The sequence below is a fragment of the Hyperoodon ampullatus genome (assembly GCF_949752795.1).
Source record: "Hyperoodon ampullatus genome assembly, chromosome: 1".
Taxonomy (NCBI): Eukaryota; Metazoa; Chordata; class Mammalia; order Artiodactyla; family Ziphiidae; genus Hyperoodon; species Hyperoodon ampullatus.
In genome coordinates this window covers 16,191,123-16,211,379 of record NC_136914.1, presented here as the reverse complement: position 1 = coordinate 16,211,379, position 20,257 = coordinate 16,191,123, and the positions used below count along the sequence as shown (strand labels likewise).

The 20,257-nt window shown below is 36.8% G+C and overlaps 1 protein-coding gene across 1 annotated transcript in view; it reads right to left on the bottom strand.

The window, feature by feature from the left end:
- The window catches only part of EMCN (endomucin), a gene marked incomplete at both ends in the record, with an annotated part of 87,439 nt that overhangs the window by 28,329 nt on the left and 38,853 nt on the right, over nucleotides 1-20,257 (bottom strand). The window contains one exon of the mRNA XM_079702085.1: nucleotides 10,477-10,581. Coding sequence (XP_079558211.1) covers nucleotides 10,477-10,581 — 105 coding nt within the window. The remainder of the gene's footprint in view (nucleotides 1-10,476; nucleotides 10,582-20,257) is intronic.

Genomic DNA, 20,257 nt, shown 5'->3' with positions numbered 1-20,257 from the left:
TTTGTGACCACCTAGAGGGGTGGGATAGGGAGGGTGGGAGGGAGACGCAAGAGGGAGGGGATATGGGGATATATGTATACGTATAGCTGATTCACTTTCTTATACAGCAGAAACTAACACACCATTGTAAAGCAATTATACTCCAATAAAGATGTTTTTAAAAATGCATAATGATTTTAGAGGGACATATTACACAAAAGAAAAATAACTATGCCTTAAAGATGTAGCTGAATATTAAAAAAATAACATATAACAATTCAAAATCCGGGCTTCCCTGGTGGCGCAGTGGTTAAGAATCCGCCTGCCATTGCAGGGGACACGGGTTCAAGCCCTACCCCAGGAAGATCCCGCATGCTGCGGAGTAACTAAGCCTGTGCACCACAACTACTGAGCCTGCGCTCTAGAGCCTGCAAGCCACAACTACTGAGCCTGTGTGCCACAACTACTGAAGCCCACGTACCTAGAGCCAGTGCTGTGCAACAAGAGAAGCCACGGCAATGAGAAGCCCACTCCCAGCAACGAAGAGGAGCCCATGCTCGCTGCAACCAGAGAAAAGCCCGCGTGCAGCAACGAAGACCCAACACGGCCAAAGAGAAAATAAATTTATTAAAAAAAAATTCAAAATCCTTTTATTGAGTCTTAAGAGGTCCAGACTTTTATATATGAATGAATATATTATCATTCTGAGGACAAAATTCTGTAAATCTTAAATATTTAATCAATACTGGAATATATATAACTTTTTATCCTAAAATCAAGGATGTATTATTCTGAAGATAATAAAGTGTTTTCATATGGCATACTATTTTCAAATTTGGATTCAGTTCTGTGGATATAAAATCTTAATAGAGAGGAATGCTATGGAATATGGCTAAAGTATTATTCTTGTTTTTTTTTTAATTTATAAATTTCACAATGCAAATGTGTTTTTAAGAAAAGGAAGTAGGTGAAGTCAAATAGCAAATAAGTGTGTAACCTAGTCTCAAACTTAGAAGTTTAGTAAAAACTAAATCCTTAATCAGGGTGGTTGGCAACTTAAAATTTCTTGGTTGAGTTTGTCTCTCATATGAAACTGAAGTCTTATGAAATGCAAATGAACTTTGAAATGCTAAACTTTAATCCACAATTTAATCCAAAGCTAAACTTTGCTTAAGCTATCAGCTTTTAAAACAGAAATAATAAGCAATAATACAACAAGTAACTTTGCTAAATATTCTTATCTTATGAAGGCCATTATATTTACAGCTATATATAACTGTATGTAATTACACACACAACATGATTTATCATTAACAGGCCCAGGACAAAGAAATATATACAGCCATTTCCATATATAATTCTTTTCTGATTTGCTTAAAAATAATTTACTATGACCAATTCAAATTTTACTTTTTATTTCCACCACCCCCCCTTCCAAACAAAGCATTGACTGAGTCACTGTACATGAGATGAGTTCTGGTTTGGCTAAACTGTGACTTGTGACTAAGACCTTGTTATCCTGAGTATTCGTCCTTTATCAGCCCACATGAAATGGTACAAACTAATTAAATATCATGTAAGAAACATTGTAATTAAGTTCCCAAATAAATGTCATAGATAAATGGTGACATTCACAAGAGAACTAAGGAGGATAGGTGATCAGATAAATTAGTGTTTTCTAAAGCTTGAGATGCATAGCATTGTAAGAGAGATTCTATGATGCAGTACTGGAAAGTGGCATTAAATAAGATTGAAACACTAAATGAGAAAGTTATTTTCTTTTCAGCTTTTTTGTTTATTTCAATGACGAAGTTTCAAAATTTCAATTTGATGCAAATATGTCAGTAATACGTAGCATGTTCTTATCATTTTTTTTTTTCACCCCACAGCGGGAAGTACAAATGCAGTCCCCAACAATCACAAATTATTCAGTGAAGTTTTCCACATTTGGGGAAATCACAGGGGTCAGCACAGCACATCCAGAGTGCTATGGATAAACCTCGACGGGGGACAATCACCTTCATGATCCTGGTATCTTCCCTTCCAGGTAAGTATTTGATTTATTTCTTAAACAAGGACAAGCAAGCCTCACACTCAGAGCCTTTGGCAAGCAACAAAATCTAGCTAGAATTTTGTTTTATTTTGCTTACATCATAGTGACTTTCTAGCTTCTGTTTATGCCAAGTCAAACTGGTTTTTCATTTATGATGGTTTACTTTTCAAACAAATTTAAGACTAAAAAGTGCATCAATTGAAAGAAAGTACTAAATAAATAATAGTGCAGATGGTACGCATATCTGGCAACACTCATTAAGTTGTGGGAAATACTGAGGTAGCATCTTGCAGAGGCTCTTGATAGTTGTGTAGAATTTGAATAAGCAATTGGAGGAAGGACAAGGGGATGAAAGAAGGACCATACAGATGAGGAGGGCAGCAGGAACAAATACCACAGTCAGGAATAAATCTGGTAACAGCAAGAGAACCACCCTGGCGAGAATCACAGCTTTATATTCAGCCAGCCTATCAGTCTGTCAACCTCTCATGTTGATTGAACTCCTACTTGTCAAGCATATGATGCACCCAATTAAAAGCTTGTTGTTTTCTACTTCCTTTAGGTACCTTATGTAAAACAGTTGTAATGAGAACAAGTGTGGTATAGTGACTTTTATGGGATTTGAGGTGAGAAAAACAGGGTTTGAATTTCATCTTTTAATTTAACCTTGGCCAAGTCATTTAGTCTTTCTGAACCTGTTTTCTTACTTGTGAAACTGGTATCATAAATACCAACTTTGCCTGGCTTTTATAAGGATTATCATTAATAAAATAATAGCTAAAATGTATTATTTACTTTCCAGACGCTGTTTTAAGCTTTATATATTTTTACCTCTTTTAATCTTCACATGAATCCTGTAAGGGTGTAGTCTTATTACAACTACTTTACAGATGAGGAAACTGAGGCACAGAGAAGTTAAGGAGCTTAGCAAAGGCCACAGTCCAAATAAATGGTTGTGCTGTTATTTGAACCTAAGCTATCTGATTTCAGAATCATTGTTTGTAACCAATAAGCTAACTTCCTCTTGGCATGATTGTAGAGCCCTATGTTTTCATTTTAAGAAGGGTGTGGTGCCTTGAAAAGCACAGGCTTGGGCAGAGGCCATTCTCATGTTCAACCAGTAGTATATCTGAAGTGGCTACTTGATTACTACAATTATATATGATTTTTGTGTTAAACTCCATACTAAACTAGGATAAATTTTGCAAAAAGGAAACATATACGATCAACTATTTGTTACATATAAATGTTATTAACTCTGACTAAATAACCTACTGATTACTTATAAATGTTACTCATTTTTACTTAACAAAAGTCAGATTTTTCCCTTTAGATTTCAAGTCTGTAATATTGTATATGCTGTGGTAGCAGAAGCTCTAAGTGGCAAAAGCCTGAGAAGTATTTTTATCCACGCACTTGCCTTAGTAGAGTTATGTCCTGGCATTTGCCCATCTCAATTTGTCTTCTACCTATAATCTTATTCCACATTCTCTCCTCAGCTAAGACAAAATCCACCAAAGGGAGAAAGAGCAATGGTCTCTCCTTCCCTGTCAATCTCTTACAGTGTGAACTATACCTGCTTTCAAATCTGGTTATAGATATCTGAATGACTAAGTTTCCAGCAAGAAAAGCATCTATTTTGCTTTCTCCCCTCCATCTTCCTTTTACTTTTCTCTCTTCAGAAACCAGCAGGTATGCAAAGGAAATTAAAAGAGTCAGAGAGGATGCCACATTTTTAAGCCACTGGCAGAAACAGGGAACTCAGGAAGAAAAGATTTGTAATTTTACAACAGAGGTTTTTTTTTTTTTCATCTTTATTGGAGTATAATTGCTTTACAATGGTGTGTTAGTTTCTGCTTTATAACAAAGTGAATCAGTTATACATATACATATGTTCCCATATCTCTTCCCTCTTGCATCTCCCTCCCTCCCACCCTCCCTATCCCACCCCTCTAGGTGGTCACAAAGCACCAACCTGATCTCCCTGTGCTATGCGGCTCCTTCCCACTAGCTATCTATTTTACGTTTGGTAGTGTATATATGTCCATGCCACTCTCTCACTTTGTCACAGCTTCCCCTTCCCCCTCCCCATATCCTCAAGTCCATTCTCTAGTAGGTTTGTGTCTTTATTCCTTTCTTACCCCTAGGTTCTTCATGACAATTTTTTTTCCTTAAATTCGTCCTATTTTCCCACAGTTTAGTTACTGGAGGATGGGGACTCCTGTGATTGACATTTCTTTGAATCATCACTCAGTGCCCAGTGAGGTAGCCCTACCAATGGACAATGACAAATGCATGGATGTTGAAATCTAGGTGTAACAAGGGTAAATTAAGGACATGGTCTGGAGTGGGTTAAATGGTGACATCCCCCTCCCCCTGACTTCCTTGGAAAGATATGTGTACCTAGAACTGGTGAATACAACCTTATTAGAAAAAGGATCTTTGCCAGTGTAATTATGGATCTTGAGATGAAATCATTCCAGATTGAGGTGGGCCCAAAATCCCGAGAAATTGTCTTTATAAAAAAAGAAGACACAGACAGAAGAGGAGACACAGAAGGGAAGGCCGTATGTAGACACACAGGGAAAAAGACAATGTGAAGACAGAGGCAGAGATTAGAGTGATGTATCTATAAGCCAAGGCCGTATGTAGACACACAGGGAAAAAGACAATGTGAAGACAGAGGCAGAGATTAGAGTGATGTATCTATAAGCCAAGGAATGCAGAGAATTACTGGCAATTTCCAGAAGCTAGGGGGCATGTCAGGTCACCGATGCTCTGCAAAAGATTTTTAGTGAATAAATTAATTTACTGATTAATCCAAAGGGCCCTCGTTTCTTTATAAAGTCAGATCACTGAATTAATGAGGATTTCTATCTTAAAAATCCTAGTATTCTAGAAATTTATCTTCTACAGGCAGAATAAAAGAATAAAACAGGAGAAATACACACAACTTTAAGGGAATGGGAAATGATTAGAAATGTTTTGAGAACATGCTTTTTTGATCTACATTCCACCTTTCTAGGGGGTAAAGCAACAGACCTCAATAACTCTTCTCTACTCTAAATCAAGCCTGCATTTAAGATAATGTACCCACCGTGCCTTTATCTGATAGTCACTCTCCGAGGACCCATTGCCCATATGTTTAAGAGGTGTTCAACCTTCCCCTGCCTATAGATTGTTTTGTTCTCCTTCTGTTTCTCTGTCTTGGCTCCATTAATTTTGAATGTTTGTGTGTGTGAGGGGTGGAGATGGAAAGGGAGCATTGCCCTGCTAACCAGGAATCTGGGCAGACTCCTGGTCTCATCAGGCGCCGATGGAAATGTGTGCAAACTCATTATATCAAGTGGAGTCCATGCTTAGCAGGAAGCATCTTGAGGAATGAGAGAGATCTAGGGAGGATGGCTGCCCAAAGAATGAGTTTTATAACAAAATTTCTAAAGGACTTAGCATAGAACTGGTTAATCAAATGGCAAATGCAAAGGGAAGCAGTAAGTACCCTTCTTTCATTACCTTGCTTTCCAGGGTGTTTCATTTTTCGAGAAATGGCTTTTTGGGTGTATTTTTTAAACTACTTGGAAGAAGGCCACTTCAGACTGTGTTTAGAAGCTAAATAAATACAGGAGTCTCCAGAACTGAGATGCAGAGGGCATTTTATTGCATGAATCAAGGCAGAATTAGGAATCTCAAGTGACCCATGGGATTGACCACAGACTTCTAAGTGCGAATTTTAATAAACCATGGTCCTTGAATGACATTTTCCACATCAGACACTGCCTGGGTGGGTGTCAGCGCAAAGTACAAATTATTTGAGTTTCATCTTCAACTGCTACACATTTTGCAGATGCGTATTCACTTTTATTCTTGTTTGTCTTGGGGGCAGTCATATTATGAGATGGAGGGGGTTTTGGTTTGCCAAAGGTACTTTTCAGACATATATTGCCTACACAATAGGTTCTATTCATCAGAGCCCAAAACACTACCACAAAAAAATGTTCTTCTTATGAAGGAAAAATGACCCTCTTCTTTAAGTTCCTTTATGTGGTGACTAATTAAATAAAATTATTAGTTTACAATTATGGTGTGAAATTCAACTTTTTCTAGATAACCTTTTTTATGTCGTGCCTAAGATGATTACAATAAAAAAGGGGGAAATGGAGGTTCTCGATGTGTTTCTAGACAACAGTGGGCCTTGGGCGTCCACAGTCCCCACTTGCTGTGTCATTCTACCTTAGAGGTCTCCCAAGAAGAGACTTGGAGACTGTGAGTCACCTGTAGCTGCTTTTCCTTAAGGACTATGGGTATGCCAACAGTACATCCAGTATTTATAATGAATGGGATCTGATAAGGCTCTTACAGAAGATTGCTAGCTTTTCTACTCAGGATAGTTTGACTAAAAGTACAGATTACTTCCAGTCACAGAGGCCAGAATAAGGGAAGTCCTTGTTGTGAAGATACATGGGGACTGGAACTGGAAAACTGTCAGGAATCAGGGGATCTCTCAGAACTGCTACTCTCTCTGTCTCGCCTGAACAACTTAACCTTGCTCGCGGGGCCTCTCTATTTCTGCACATAGTCTCTCTCCATTCTTCTTCTACCAACTCTGCTTACTCATAATACCTGCTTCCTTATGCTGCAGGCATGCACACCAATCACCGTGGTTGTCTCAGACTCACTCTACTAAAACCTTGCTACTACAGTTCCTCTGACTTTTTGGTTTCTTTGGGTTTTCTAGTTCAGATTACCCAGAAGGGAATTTTATTGGCCTAGATCAACATTCTCTTTCTTTTTGTTTTTAAACAAATCTTTATTTGGAAACTCACCACTTAAGGCACTCATTTTAAGTACACAACCCAATAATATTTAGTAAATTTATAGAATTGTGTGACCATCACTATACTCCAGTTTTAGAACCTTTTCTTCAACACAAAAAACTTCCTTGGGTCTTTCTGCAGTCAATCCCCAGGCCCATCTCCAGGTGTAGGCAGCCACTTATCTGCTTTCTGTCCCTATAAAAATATCCTTTCTGGATATTTCACAGAAATGGAATCATATACGTTGTATTTTGAGAAAGACTTCTTTCACTGTATGATGTTTTTCAGATTCATGCTATTACAGAATGTATCAGTATTTTGTTCCTTTAAATTGATGAATAGTATTCTATTATACGGATACCCCATGTTTTGGAATATTACAGATGAATTCCAAATGGAAAAATCAAATGAGATATTCTATTTTGCCAGTTAATGGACATTTGGATTATTTTCAGTGTTTGACTATTATGAATCATGCTATTCTTAACACATTAACCACACCCTGTTTTGATTACTATAGCTTTAGAGTAAGTTTTGAAATTGGCTGTGTTCGAGTCTTCCAATCTTGTTGCTCTTTTTCAAAAGTGTTTTGACTATTCAAGGTCCTTTTCATTTCCATATATATTTTAGGATTGGCTTATCAATTTCTATGCAAAAAACCTGCTGGTATTCTAATAGGGATTGCACTGACTATTTTATCAATTATTGATCAACTTGGAAACAACCGCCGTCTTAAAATATCAAGTCTTCCAATCCATAAACATGTAATGTTTGTTTGTTTATTTATTCTTTGCAATGTTAAATACGTATTTGAATTTTAATCGTGAGGTTATGCTGATGCCTTTGGTTTCAATATGATAATGCAGTGTTTTTTTCCTTCCCCTATTCTGTATTTGTATCTCCCCTTTTCACATTGAGAACACATCTATATGTTTTTTCAATCTTGTAGTACCAAGTATTTAGATTCGCTATATTCATTTCAATAAAACAAACTCATCAAGTGGATTTCAGGATTTCTCTGCAGTGTTTTCCTTTTCTCTCCCCCTCTTTACCTGTTCTACTGAGGAGGGTATGCAGTTAAGACTATGTTGTTTAAAGTACTTGGATTCTTTTTGTGTGCTTTTTTAACAATTTTATATATGGTTAGGTAAAGTGTCTCTGTTTGTATTTAATTTTTTCTATTTCTGTCTTTGTTGATGGTTATATACATAGAAACAAATATATTTGTTATGAAAATTGACGGTAGATTATTACAGTATAAAACCTAAGGAAGCAAATGTTCAAAACATTCATCACTGGCTTTTAAAATTTTTTAAACATACAGAAGCAACACACTCACATTCTACTTTTCTTTCCTCCGTGATTCCATCTTCCTTGTGAACCCTTGAAATGGCTTTGTGTGGCTAAAGTCAGAATCAAAATGATGTCATTTTTGCATCTCACTAGCACTTTCCCACTGGCAGTAATGTTTTAAAATCTGATTTCTTTGCTCAAGTACCAGATGTAATTGTACTAATGAAAAATTTTCTTTTTTGACCCTTAGTGGGCTTGTCTGAATCACTAAAACTAACAAGTGGTCTTTTCACATAATACTAAAATAAATGTATTATTTAAATTGTGTGTGCATTACATTAAAAATGCATAAATTGCCTTTCCCTCCCTGCTCTGCTGTGTATGGCCTGCTGGCTCACACCTGCCACATCTCCCAGATGTGCTCTGATACCAGGCTCCACATTGTGAATGTCCAGAGCATGTGATCAGAATAGGCTCAGCTCTGCTTTGGTTTTAGGGGTCCCTTAGTTCTTTTGCTCCTCTTGCCTGGAAACTGACCCCATGATGTGTCCTTTTTAGGGTCCCAGACACCCACTAGAGCCCCTCCAGGTGATGTGCCAGGTACCACTGACTAGTCTTACTTAGTTCAGTTATACTCATATGACTATCTGCCTTAAGACAAAAAAGTCAGGGAGGTGGCAGCGTGCAATAAAGAAAAGAACACAGGGCAAGGAATCAGATATGCCCAGTTGTTAATTCTGGTACTCACTAGCCCTACTGATGGGGACAAATCTTTCTTGATAATTCACTCCGTTACCTCATTAGATCACTGGCTTATGATAAAAGGATATAACTCAGGGACAGCCAGATGGAAGACATGCACAGGGCAAGGTATGGAGAAAGGACGTGGAGCTTCCATGTCCTCTCCTAGTGCATCACTCTCCTCAAATCTTCACATGTTCACCAACTCAGAAATTTCCATTTATATATTTAATTTCTCACAGAAGTGTTTTATAGTTCAGTGTATAAATCTTGCATTTCTATTGTTAAATTTACTCTTAAATACTTTATTCTTTCTGATGCTATTATGAATGGAATTATTTCCTTATCTTTTGGATTGCCATTGCTAACATAAAGAAATATGATTTATTGGTGCATATCTTGGATCCTCTGGTATAGAATACTCTTTATTAGTTCTAGTAGCTTTACTGTGAAATCTTTGGGTTTTCTACATAGATAATGATGCAGTCTACTGAGAGAAACACATTTATTTCCTCCTTTCCAATCTGGATGAATGAGTCTATCTGTCCCTTTCTATCTATCTATCTACCTATCTATCTATCAGTTTATTGCACTGTCTAGAACCTCTAGTTATAATTTTGAATAGAATTGGTGAGAGTGGAATCTTTGTTTTGTTCCAGATCTTAAGAGGAAAGTATTAAGTCTTTCACTATTAAGTATAATGTTTGCTGTATATTTTTCATAGACATCCTTTACCAGTTTGAGGAAGTTCCATTTTATTTATATTTAATTGAGTTTTAATTATGAGTGGGTGTTATATTTTGTCAAATACTTTTTCTGCACCTACTGAGTCTACTAATATGGTGTATTACATTACTTGATTTTCATATGTAAAACCAACCTTGCATTCCTGGATAAATTCCATTTGTTCATTCTTTATATCACTTTTCATATGTTACAGATTTTTTTCTAATATTTTATTAAGGATATTTGTATCTGTTTTCATGACAGATACTGGTCTGTAGCTTTCTTTACTTGTGTTTTCTTTTCATTCTTTTCTATCTTTGGTGTTAGGGTAATACTGGTCTCAGATAATTATCTGTGCGATGTTTCCTCTACATCATGAAAGAGTTTGAGAAGAATTAGTATTACTTCTTTTGTGAATATTTTGATAGAATTCACACTTGATGCCATCCTGCTTGGAGTTTTCTCCATGGGCCCATTTTAAATTTCTAATGCAGAATCTTAAATTGCTTTAGGTCTTTTCAGTCTTTCTATCTTCTTGAGGCAGTTTTAGCAATTTGTTTCTAAGAATTTTTCCATTTCATCAAAGTTGTCTAATTTTTTGGCCAAGCTCACCTTTTTGTGCCAGGTGATATCATAGATTATTGCTCAGGCTTGGACTGATCCTCCTTGGCATCCACTCATTTGTGGCTATGGAGGGATAGAGTATCACTGTACAAGGCAATGTTGCTAAATTGTTCTCCCATTTGGTAGAGACTAGGAGAGAATATAAGTAAGGCATTGTTCTTTGGTAGCTGTGGCCTGGAAAACATTCAGAGTTTAGTTCTATCCAATATACTAGTTTAACATTTTGGCACAAATTCTTGTACTTACTCTTGGATTGGGAACTTTGTAATGTTGAAATAGCATTTGGAAGATTTATCACTGTTGTTCTTGTAGTGATGAACTCAGTCTTTGTGACACCTTTGGCTGTAGATCCTAATTATGTAAAAAAGAATGAGTAACCATCAGGGGTGTAAACAATCACTAGATCATATCATTAATATTAATATAAACATCCAGTTACAACTTGAAGATTAGTTACTTAAAGTCTTCTGATCAAGATATAGAAATCCAGTGTTTTGATGTCTGTCTTTTGGTGAGTCAGTTAACAACATTTTTAAAAGTGGAGGGACATTAGACTCTCCTACATGTCTGATATAGGTTATTTCACTTGATCATAACAGTAATTCTATGAATTAAGTAGTAATTATGATCATAATTTTACGTATGATTCTGAAAAGTTATATAATTTTCCCACAGTCACAGAGAGCCAAACCTTTCTGATGTAAAACTTGGTTGCTCAGCTACCCTAGAAAGGGGGTGGTAAGGCAGTAGTAATACTTGAAAGTGGTAGTATGATTCCCATGCTGTCTAGGAGAGAATTTTCAGGTAGGTGGAATAGCAGGGAGGAGAGAGATAACAAGAAGTAAACAGAATAAACTTTTAATTATATTTAGTTCATTTTGGGGGGAGGCAAAAAGGAAATTCAGCAACAAAGAAAAAATAAGCTGAGTTTTCAAAAATTGCATTGGAATAAGGTTACTTTAAATAATCTATATTTGCACAAATATTATAAAACAAAATGATTGATGACCTTCAGTCTTTTCAAAGTCTAGCATGGGGAACACTGAGTTAGTAAAGAAAAGACAGGCATGCTGGTTAGTGCACGCTTAGTGTTAGCTAGATACGATGTTGGCTGGAGATGGGGGCAAGACAGTTTAATAGACTCCTACCACAAAGAGGTCTGGAAACCTGAACTGCCGGTGCCTTCCAGAAGTGCCAATCAGCTTTCATTCTATGGCAATAAGCATCTATAGTGTAAAGCAAATTCTTAGTGCATTTCAGAGATTCATGCTAGAGAAGTTTATAGTTTGCAGGAAGACCTCATAGACAGTGGGTAAATATGTCTTCAGGCAAAAAGCCTTTAGAAATTGGTATGCTAAAGAAAGTGAATAAATTTGAATATAGGCTATAGGATTAACACTGCATATGAGAAAGAATGAGTGAAAATGGTCACCAACTTCAAAGGAATCTTGAAGTATTAAATTGAGAGGGAAATATTTGAGGAAGAAAAGAAATGTCTTATTATATAAGGAAAGCAGAAATTGATCTTTGTAATAGTATGGAAGTGGGAAAGGTACAGAAACTCAACACTTGAGGACGGAGGAACGTGGGGATAAAGATCTTGCTTCTCACTGGAACTCCAAGAACATATGCTTTGAAAACATCAGAACAGGAGTTCTTCTTCAGAAATCTTCAGAGAAGAATTCTTCTGCTGAGCTAAAATTGGAAACCATGAAAAAGCTATCCTGATGGGCTAAATAATTCCCTCGTATAAAGCAGACTCAACAGTCTCGGTGATGGGAAAAAATAGAATGTATAGCTAGGGAAGCTGTGAGGAGCTGCCAGTTTATGAAAATACAAAGAGAAAAGGAGAATAATGGAGTAGCTGGGGGTACAATCCCCAAAATTTTATTTGGAGAATTGCCTATTATTAATGTGGAATATACTTCACAAATGAGAACAGAATTAGAGCCCACACTCAATTCAGGACAGGTTGTCAATTACACATGTCAATTAGGCCATGGAAGGAGACAGGAATGTTTTGAAAGTGATCCAAATATTTAGAAATATTCATGGTGAACTATGAAAATAGAACAGAATGAAAGATGTATTAAATGAAAAGTGAATAGAATGAAAAATGTGGAGACTAATGCTGCCATAGGCATAAATTTTCAAATTTTACTGGTGTACTAAATATTTCAAATCCTAATCTCAGAAGAAAAAAAAATGGGTAACTTACATTTATTAAAATATGAGAATCATAGTCTTATATTAACATCTTCTTGGGAAAATGTTCCCAATTGCACTTCAGGTTCACAGGTAGTAGATTCTGGACTTCTGCCAAGAAGTGACTGACACCTCAGAGCAAAAGGAAACCAATCTCAAAGCTGTTCTTTAAACTTATACAGTTTGCTCTCTTTCAGTTTTTCTGTCTGGCCGTTTTCCCCCAGAAAACACTATATATCAGCTGTGGTCTACAGGTGTGACTCACACTGTTAAGTCTAGGTAATAATATGTGTATTAGATTTGACAAACATTTTGCTTGAGCAAGACTAATTTAAATCACAGCATCAAGATAATAGTGGCTTTACCTTTAGGACTTGTGTTTTTGAAATTTATGTTCTTTTAAGTCTTAGAATTTAATACAGGTGGAATGTATGAAAGACAAAATATGAGTAATTTTTAAACCATATTTAACTTGGAATAAAGAATCAAACACAAGAGATGCTTGAGAAAGTCTCATCAATACCAGAGTGTAAATGCAGAGAAGAGACTTTGACTCCAACCAGAGCCCTAAGTTAGAACCATCGGCTAGAACCAAGCAGAATGAGGAATATGGGCTGTTTTATAATTTGTCTTGGCATTATCAATGCGAAATTCATGTTATATGTTTTGGGAGGTTAAATTTTGGGGAGTAAGCAACAAATGTGAACATTAATTATATTAGGAATTTAAAGTGTGTTTACAACAGACTGACTTGAAAGGGAGGATTTATGGAATTAAATTGCGAAGCAAAGAGGATTAAGCAGCTTTATTCCTTTGAAATTACATAATTTGACTTACAGTATTGTTTTGTCCAATATACATAACAAAAGCTTCTTGTGTGGTCACTTTGTCTTCAGAAATAGAATATAGGATAAGCGACTTTTTGATGAAATCAACATTTACCAAGATATATGCTATAGAATACTAGTACTTTGGTATATTACTTTGTCTATGTTAAAAAACACGTTTATAGTCAAATTATTTGGAGCTGCATAGATTTTGAAGTCAACAGTTACTAAAACATACGCTATAGAATACTAGTACTTTGGTGTGTTATTTAGTTTATGTTAAAAACCCCTTTTATAGTCAAATTATTTAGAGCTGCATAGATTCTGAAAAAACATCAAATGAATGTCTTTGTGTTAGGATTACTGAGAATCTTTACAGATGTTGTTGCGCATTGTAAAACCCTCGGAGGGTAGTATTTTCTGAAACAATTGCCCAAGTAGCTCCATTTTCAGGGATCATTTTATGGGCTAGTGCTTCATAGAAATTATGTACCCATAACAATGAGGGTAGTCTGGGGTAAAATTAATTAATATCCTGATTCATTTAAGTGACTTCTGAGGTAATATTAAAGAGCCCATAGAAAGACTGTGAAGGGCCTAAATGTTTATACCAATGATCCTAGGAAGATGTGTCAAAGCAGTGGCAAAGAATGGCAAAGAAGCTTCTTGAGGTTTTGCTCAGATTCTTCTGAACGCCTCCATTGGAGTGAAAAGGAATACTTCAGAATGTAAATAAGTTAAAATGCTAAACCCAAGGGAAAAAGATGTGAAGGAATGTCGGCCAAATACCTGAACAATTCAAAGAGAACGTAAGACGTAGTTCCCTCTAGTACTCACTCCTGAGGAAGAGGAGCTTAGATCATGCAACCAGACTATCCTGGTGTCCCCAAAGTTTCTGGAGAAGCACAAAATGGTGCTGGTGAAGGAATGTACGTAAAGTAGGACTATAGCTTTCAGTGGGAGACAAGAAGAGGGGAAAGTTTTATTTCTATATAGATTTAAATTTCCTTTTTCTTTTCCATATTATTTAGAGGGTAGATTAAGGTAGGCATTAAGGGTCCCTTGGAATTGCGTGTTTAGCAATGTCCTACCTCTTGCAAAACCATCAAGTACCATGTAGTATGACCCCAGGAAAGTAGGCCAGAGCAGACTACTGAGACCTCCCTGCTGTTTAGGCCTGGCCTAATAAGGTGTTTAGGTGTCTCCAGATTTATCAGTTCTCTAACCCAATTTACCAGGGTAAGCTCATATAGGAACTTGGGACTGATCCTAGGTCATGAATAAACTTATATCTGTACTTAGAGTGGCTTTTTGCATTATATATCCCCCAAATCAAGTGGGTTGAGGTATTTGGTGCCCTCAGAGCAATGTAGTAATTTTTTAATCCCTTCGTTCTTTCTTAGAGACTTCACTAACAAATAGAGGTTGACTTTCTATTTCCTTAAAATCTATTTTAAGTGTTTCTTGGAGCCAGAGCAAATATTGGTAGGAGCTTCTTCTTTATTTTCTCATATCAATTGATCCTATTTACCCATAAGTTCTTACATATAAAAGATCAGCAACAGTGCTTATGGGGACATTAAAAGCTTCTCAGGGGGCTTCCCTGGTGGCGCAGTGGTTGAGAGTCCGCCTGCCGATGCAGGGGACACGGGTTCATGCCCCGGTCTGGGAAGATCCCACATGCCGCGGAGCGGCTGGGCCCGTGAGCCATGGCCGTTGGGCCTGCGCGTCCGGAGCCTGTGCTCCGCAACGGGAGAGGCCACAACAGTGAGAAGCCCACATACGAAAAAAAAAAAAAAAAAAAAAAGCTTCTCAAACATTTGAGCTGCCCCTTTGGAAAAACTGTAATTAACAATTACAGATGAGGTTATTCCCAGCTTAGGTGGAGGGTGAAAAAGAATTGCTTTGCTTGTTTTCCAGTTGTAGAACACATTCATTACTTATTTTACTATGAATAGAATTTAACTAAACAGAATAATGACTTATTTCAGTAAATTTTAACTGTACTACTAAAGTCCTAAGGGTTCAGTAGGGAAGCCTCACAGACTTGGTGGTAAGAGAGAGAAATGGCTAGCAGTCCACCCTGCACATACCACCACACTGCTTCAAAATGGGCGGTTGAACTTCTATTTGTCTGATATATTCACATTTTGGACTTTCGCAAAAGATTTTATGAGGAAATGTTTCTGCTAATTACAAACAATTTTAGACAACAACTAATTGCATTAATTTTGAGGGTCCTAAAATCAGACATTGTCTGACCACACTGAAAGTAAGATGAACAACATCAGAGTAGGCAGAAATAACAAGATCTTGTGTTATTGTGAAATTCATCTGCTAGTAATGTTTCTATACTATGCTCAAGAATATCACCTTTCACTTGGACTTATTTACTCTTTTTAAAACACAATGCTAACAAGTTGGTTGTGTGTGTTTATGTATGTGTGTATGTGTTTTCCACTTAAAGGAGCAACCTAAAAGAAATAACCATTCATAGCAGGCTGGCAATCTCACCCAAAATATAGCCTAAAAGCAGGGAAAGAACCAGAACATGCACCAAAAAGGGAAAAGAAAGGCAAAAAGTTACAGAATTCTGTGACTATTTTGTGTAGGAAGGAAAAGTGCTATATAAGCACTGTTAAAACCTGAGGGGCTCACTATTTAATAGTGAAGTCTAAATAGTTGAGATGAAAATAGTAATACTTACTCATTAAGTAATAGTTGATTATGAATTAGTTCAATAGAGAGAAAAATTTAAAATTAAAGAGCCAACTTTCAAATCCCAAATTGTTATTATGAAGTTTGTACTTTTTGTTAAGTCATTTAAGCTCTCTGAAACTCAGTTTTTTGGTTTTTAAACAATTTTAAAATAATCTTTAAAAAATGATAATATATCCTGAGGTGTGGGCAAGATTATGGGGTAGGAAGACCCTGAGCTAACTCTGCCCACAGGTACAGAGAAATTACAACTATTTACGGGACAACTATCTATGAAAGTCACCTGAAGACTAGCAGAAAAGATTTTCCACAACTAAAGATACAAAGAAGGAACCACAACAAGACAGGTAGGAGGGGTAGAGATGTAGTATAGTCAAGACCCACACCCACAGATAGGTGACACACAAACAGGAGGATTATCACAATTCCAGAGGTTCTCCCCAAGGAACGAGGGGTCTGAATTCTACATTGGGACCCGCTACCTGCATGTCCTACACTCCCAGGAAAATGAGTGCCCAGAACATCTGGCTTTGAAGGCCTGCAGGGCTTGTGTAATGGGAGAGCTAGAGGGCTATAGGAAACAGAGACTCCACTCTTAAAGGGCTCATGCAAAGTTTCACATGCTCTGAGTTCCAGTACAGAGGCAGTAATTTGAAAGGAGCCTGCGTCAGATTCGTTTGCTGATCTTGGAGAGCCTCACAGAGAGAGAAGAAGCAACGCGGATTCTCCTTGGGAACATAGATGCTGGCAGCAAACATTCTGGGGAGCTTGTTCTACCATGAGGATGCTGGTGATGACAAGCACAATTTTGGAAACCTCCTTCCAGCCTTGAAGTGCCAGGGGCTTACCCACCCACCAGCAGGCAGGCACCAGTCTCTAGAGATCTGGGGCTCTGCAACCAGCTGCTCTGGGTCCCAACCCGTCCTGCCAACAGGCTGTCACCAGCCCTAGGACTCCCCAGGTTGCACAGCAGCCACACTGGGACCTGGTCCTATCTACCAGCAGGAAGGCACCAGCTCCGGGACCTGCTGAGTCACACAGCCAGCCATGCCAGATCCTGGCCCTACCTACCAGTGGGCTGGCAGTCACCATATGAGTTACAGCTTGGCAGCCAACTGGCCTGAGGGCCAGCCCTGCCTACCAGTGTGCCCACAGTAGTTGGTTCCACCACAACAGAAGGGCCCACACAGTCAACACAGGGGGCACCCCTAGAGCATACAGCTCTGGTGACCAGAAGGATGTGGGCTGCTGAGCCCCATAGGATGTCTCCTACATAAGGCCACTTCTCAAAGATTGGAAAACACAACCAACTTATATAATACATAGAAATAAATGTATAGAGATAGGCAAAATGAAGAGACAAAAGAATATGTTCCAAATGAAGGAACAAGGCAAAACCCAAGAACTAAGTGAAGTGGAGATAAGTAATCTACATGATAAAGAGGTCAAGGTAATGATCATGAAAATGCTCAGTGAACTTGGGAGAAGAATGAATGATCACGTTGAGAAGTTAATAAAGAGTTAGAAAATATAAAAAAGAATCAAACAGAGCTGAAGAATACAATAACTGAAATAAAAAATACACTAGAAGGAATCAGCAGGAGATTAGATAATACAGAGGAACGATCAGTGAACTGGAGACTGAGTAGTGAAAAATCACCCAAGCTGAACAAAAAAGAAAAAAAGAATTTTAAAAGATGGGGACAGTTTAAGAGGCCTCTGTGATAAGATCAAGCATACTAACATTCACATTATAAGGGGTCCTAGAAGGAGAAAAAAGAGAAAAAAGCAGAGAACATATTTGAAGAAATAATAGCTGAAAACCCCCCTAACCTAGAAAAGGAAACATGCATCTATTTCTGGAAATTACAGAGAGTTCCAAACAAGATGAACCTAAAGTGGTTTACAGCAAGAAACATTATAATTAAAATGACAAATATTAAAGACAAGAAGAGAATCTTAAAAGCACCAAGAGAAAAGCAACTAGTTACATACAAGAGAACTCCCATAAGACTATGTGCTGAATTTTCAGCAGAATCTTTGTAAGCCAGAAGGGAGTGGCATGATATATTCAAGGTAATGAAAGGAAAAAACCTACAACCAAGAATAATCTAATTGGAAAACATATCATTCAGATTTGAAGAAGAGATAAAGAGTTTTACAGGCAAGCAAAGGCTAAAAGAGTTCAGCACCACTAAACCAGCTCTACAAGAAATGTTAAAGGGATTTCCCTAAGTGAAGTAGAAAAGACCACAACTAGAAATATGAAAATTATGAAAGTAGAAATCTCATTGGTAAAAGCAAACATACAGTAAATGTAGTAGATCAACCACATAAAGCTAGTAGGAAAGTTAAAAGACAAGGCCGTAAAATCATCTATATCAACAATAAGTATTTAAGGGATACCTAAAACAAAAAGATGTAAAAGTTGATGTCAAAAACATTAAACATATATATATATAGAGAAAGAGAGAGATAAGTATATATAAGCCTCATGATAATCACAAACCAAAAATCTATAATAGAGACACACATAAAAGAGAAAGAAATCCAAACATAACACTAAAGATTGTCATCAAATCATAAGGGAATAGAGCAAAAGAAGAAGAAAGGAACAGAAAAGCAGTACAAAACAACCAGAAAACAATTAACAAAATGAAAATAAACACACCTATCAATAATCACCTTAAATGTAAGGGAATTAACTGTTCTAGTCAAAAGACATAGAGTGGCTGAATGGATTAAAAAAACAAAACAAAATGAAAAGCAAGACCCATATATACACTGCCTATAGGAGACTCACTTCAGATCTAAAGACACACATAGACTGAACAGGAGAGGATGGAAAAAGGTATTCCATGCAAATGAAAATGAAAAGAAAGCTGGGGTAGCAGTACTCATAACAGACAATTTAGACTTTTTTTAAAATTTATTTTTAAAAAACCACTTTATTGAGGTATGATTGCTCAAAGTGCATTAAACACTTCATACATTAGACACATTTTTATGATGGTATATTTTAGAGCTACTTACTTCTTTTTAAATCCATGTATTATAATTTATTTAACCAAACTCCTGTAGGTGGGCTGTTCAGCTTAATTGAATTAACAAACAAATCAAGCTGAGCAATGTGCAATATTGCCCATTCAGGCTGGAGTTGAAAAAATGAAATATTTTCCTCCCTTTCATCTAAGTCTACACAGCTCTGACCCCCACATTTTAGCAATTGAAAAAATAATTAATTCTGACTGTTGGTCAGAAAAATGCACCTTCCAGAGCATTCTAGGAAGTCAGGCAGAGGGCAGCTTGCCAGGACACAGCCCTTCCAGTGGGAGTAGCATTCTGAACTCTTGAATGTAAACTGCTGGCGGTATTTACTCCACTTTGAGTTACTCAAAATAGACTTTAAAATAAGACTGCAACAAGAGATGAAGAAAGACATTACATAATGATCAAGGGATCAATCCACAAGATCAAATAATTTTAAATATACATGTACCCAACATAGCAGCACCTACATATATAAGGCAAATATTAACAAAAATAAAGGGAGAATTGACAATAACACAATAATAGTAGAAGACTTTAACACCCCCATTGCATCAACTACCAAATCTGAGTCAAGAAGAAATAGAAAATCTGAAAAGACCTATACCAAGTAAAGAGATTGAATTAGTAATCAAAAGTTTTCCACAAAGAAAATCCCAGGACAAGATTTTTCACTGGTACCTTCTACCAAACATTTAAAGAATATTTACCATCAATTGTTTACAAATTTTTCCAAAAATTAGTAGAGAAGAAAACACTTCACAGTGCATCCTGTGGGGCTATTATTAACCTGATACCAAAATCAGACAAAGACAACAGAAGAAAACTACAAACATATCTCTTATGAATACAGACATGAAAATTCTTAACAAAATAATTGGTAACAAATCTAGCAACATATAAAAGGCATGATATACCATCACCAGGTGGGATTTACCACAGGACTGCAAGATTGGTCCCACATATGAAAATCAATGTCATATACCATATTAATAAAATAAGGGATTAAAAACCACATAATAATCTTAATACACTAAGAACGGCATTTAACAAAATCTAACACTTTTGCATGATGAAAACACTCAGCAAACTAGTAATATAAGAGGACTTCCTCAACCTGATTAAGGGCATCTCTGAAAAACCTACAATAATATCATACTTAATGATGACATACTGAAAGCATTCCCCTAAAATTAGGAACAAGAAAAGGATGCCCTCTCTCACCACTT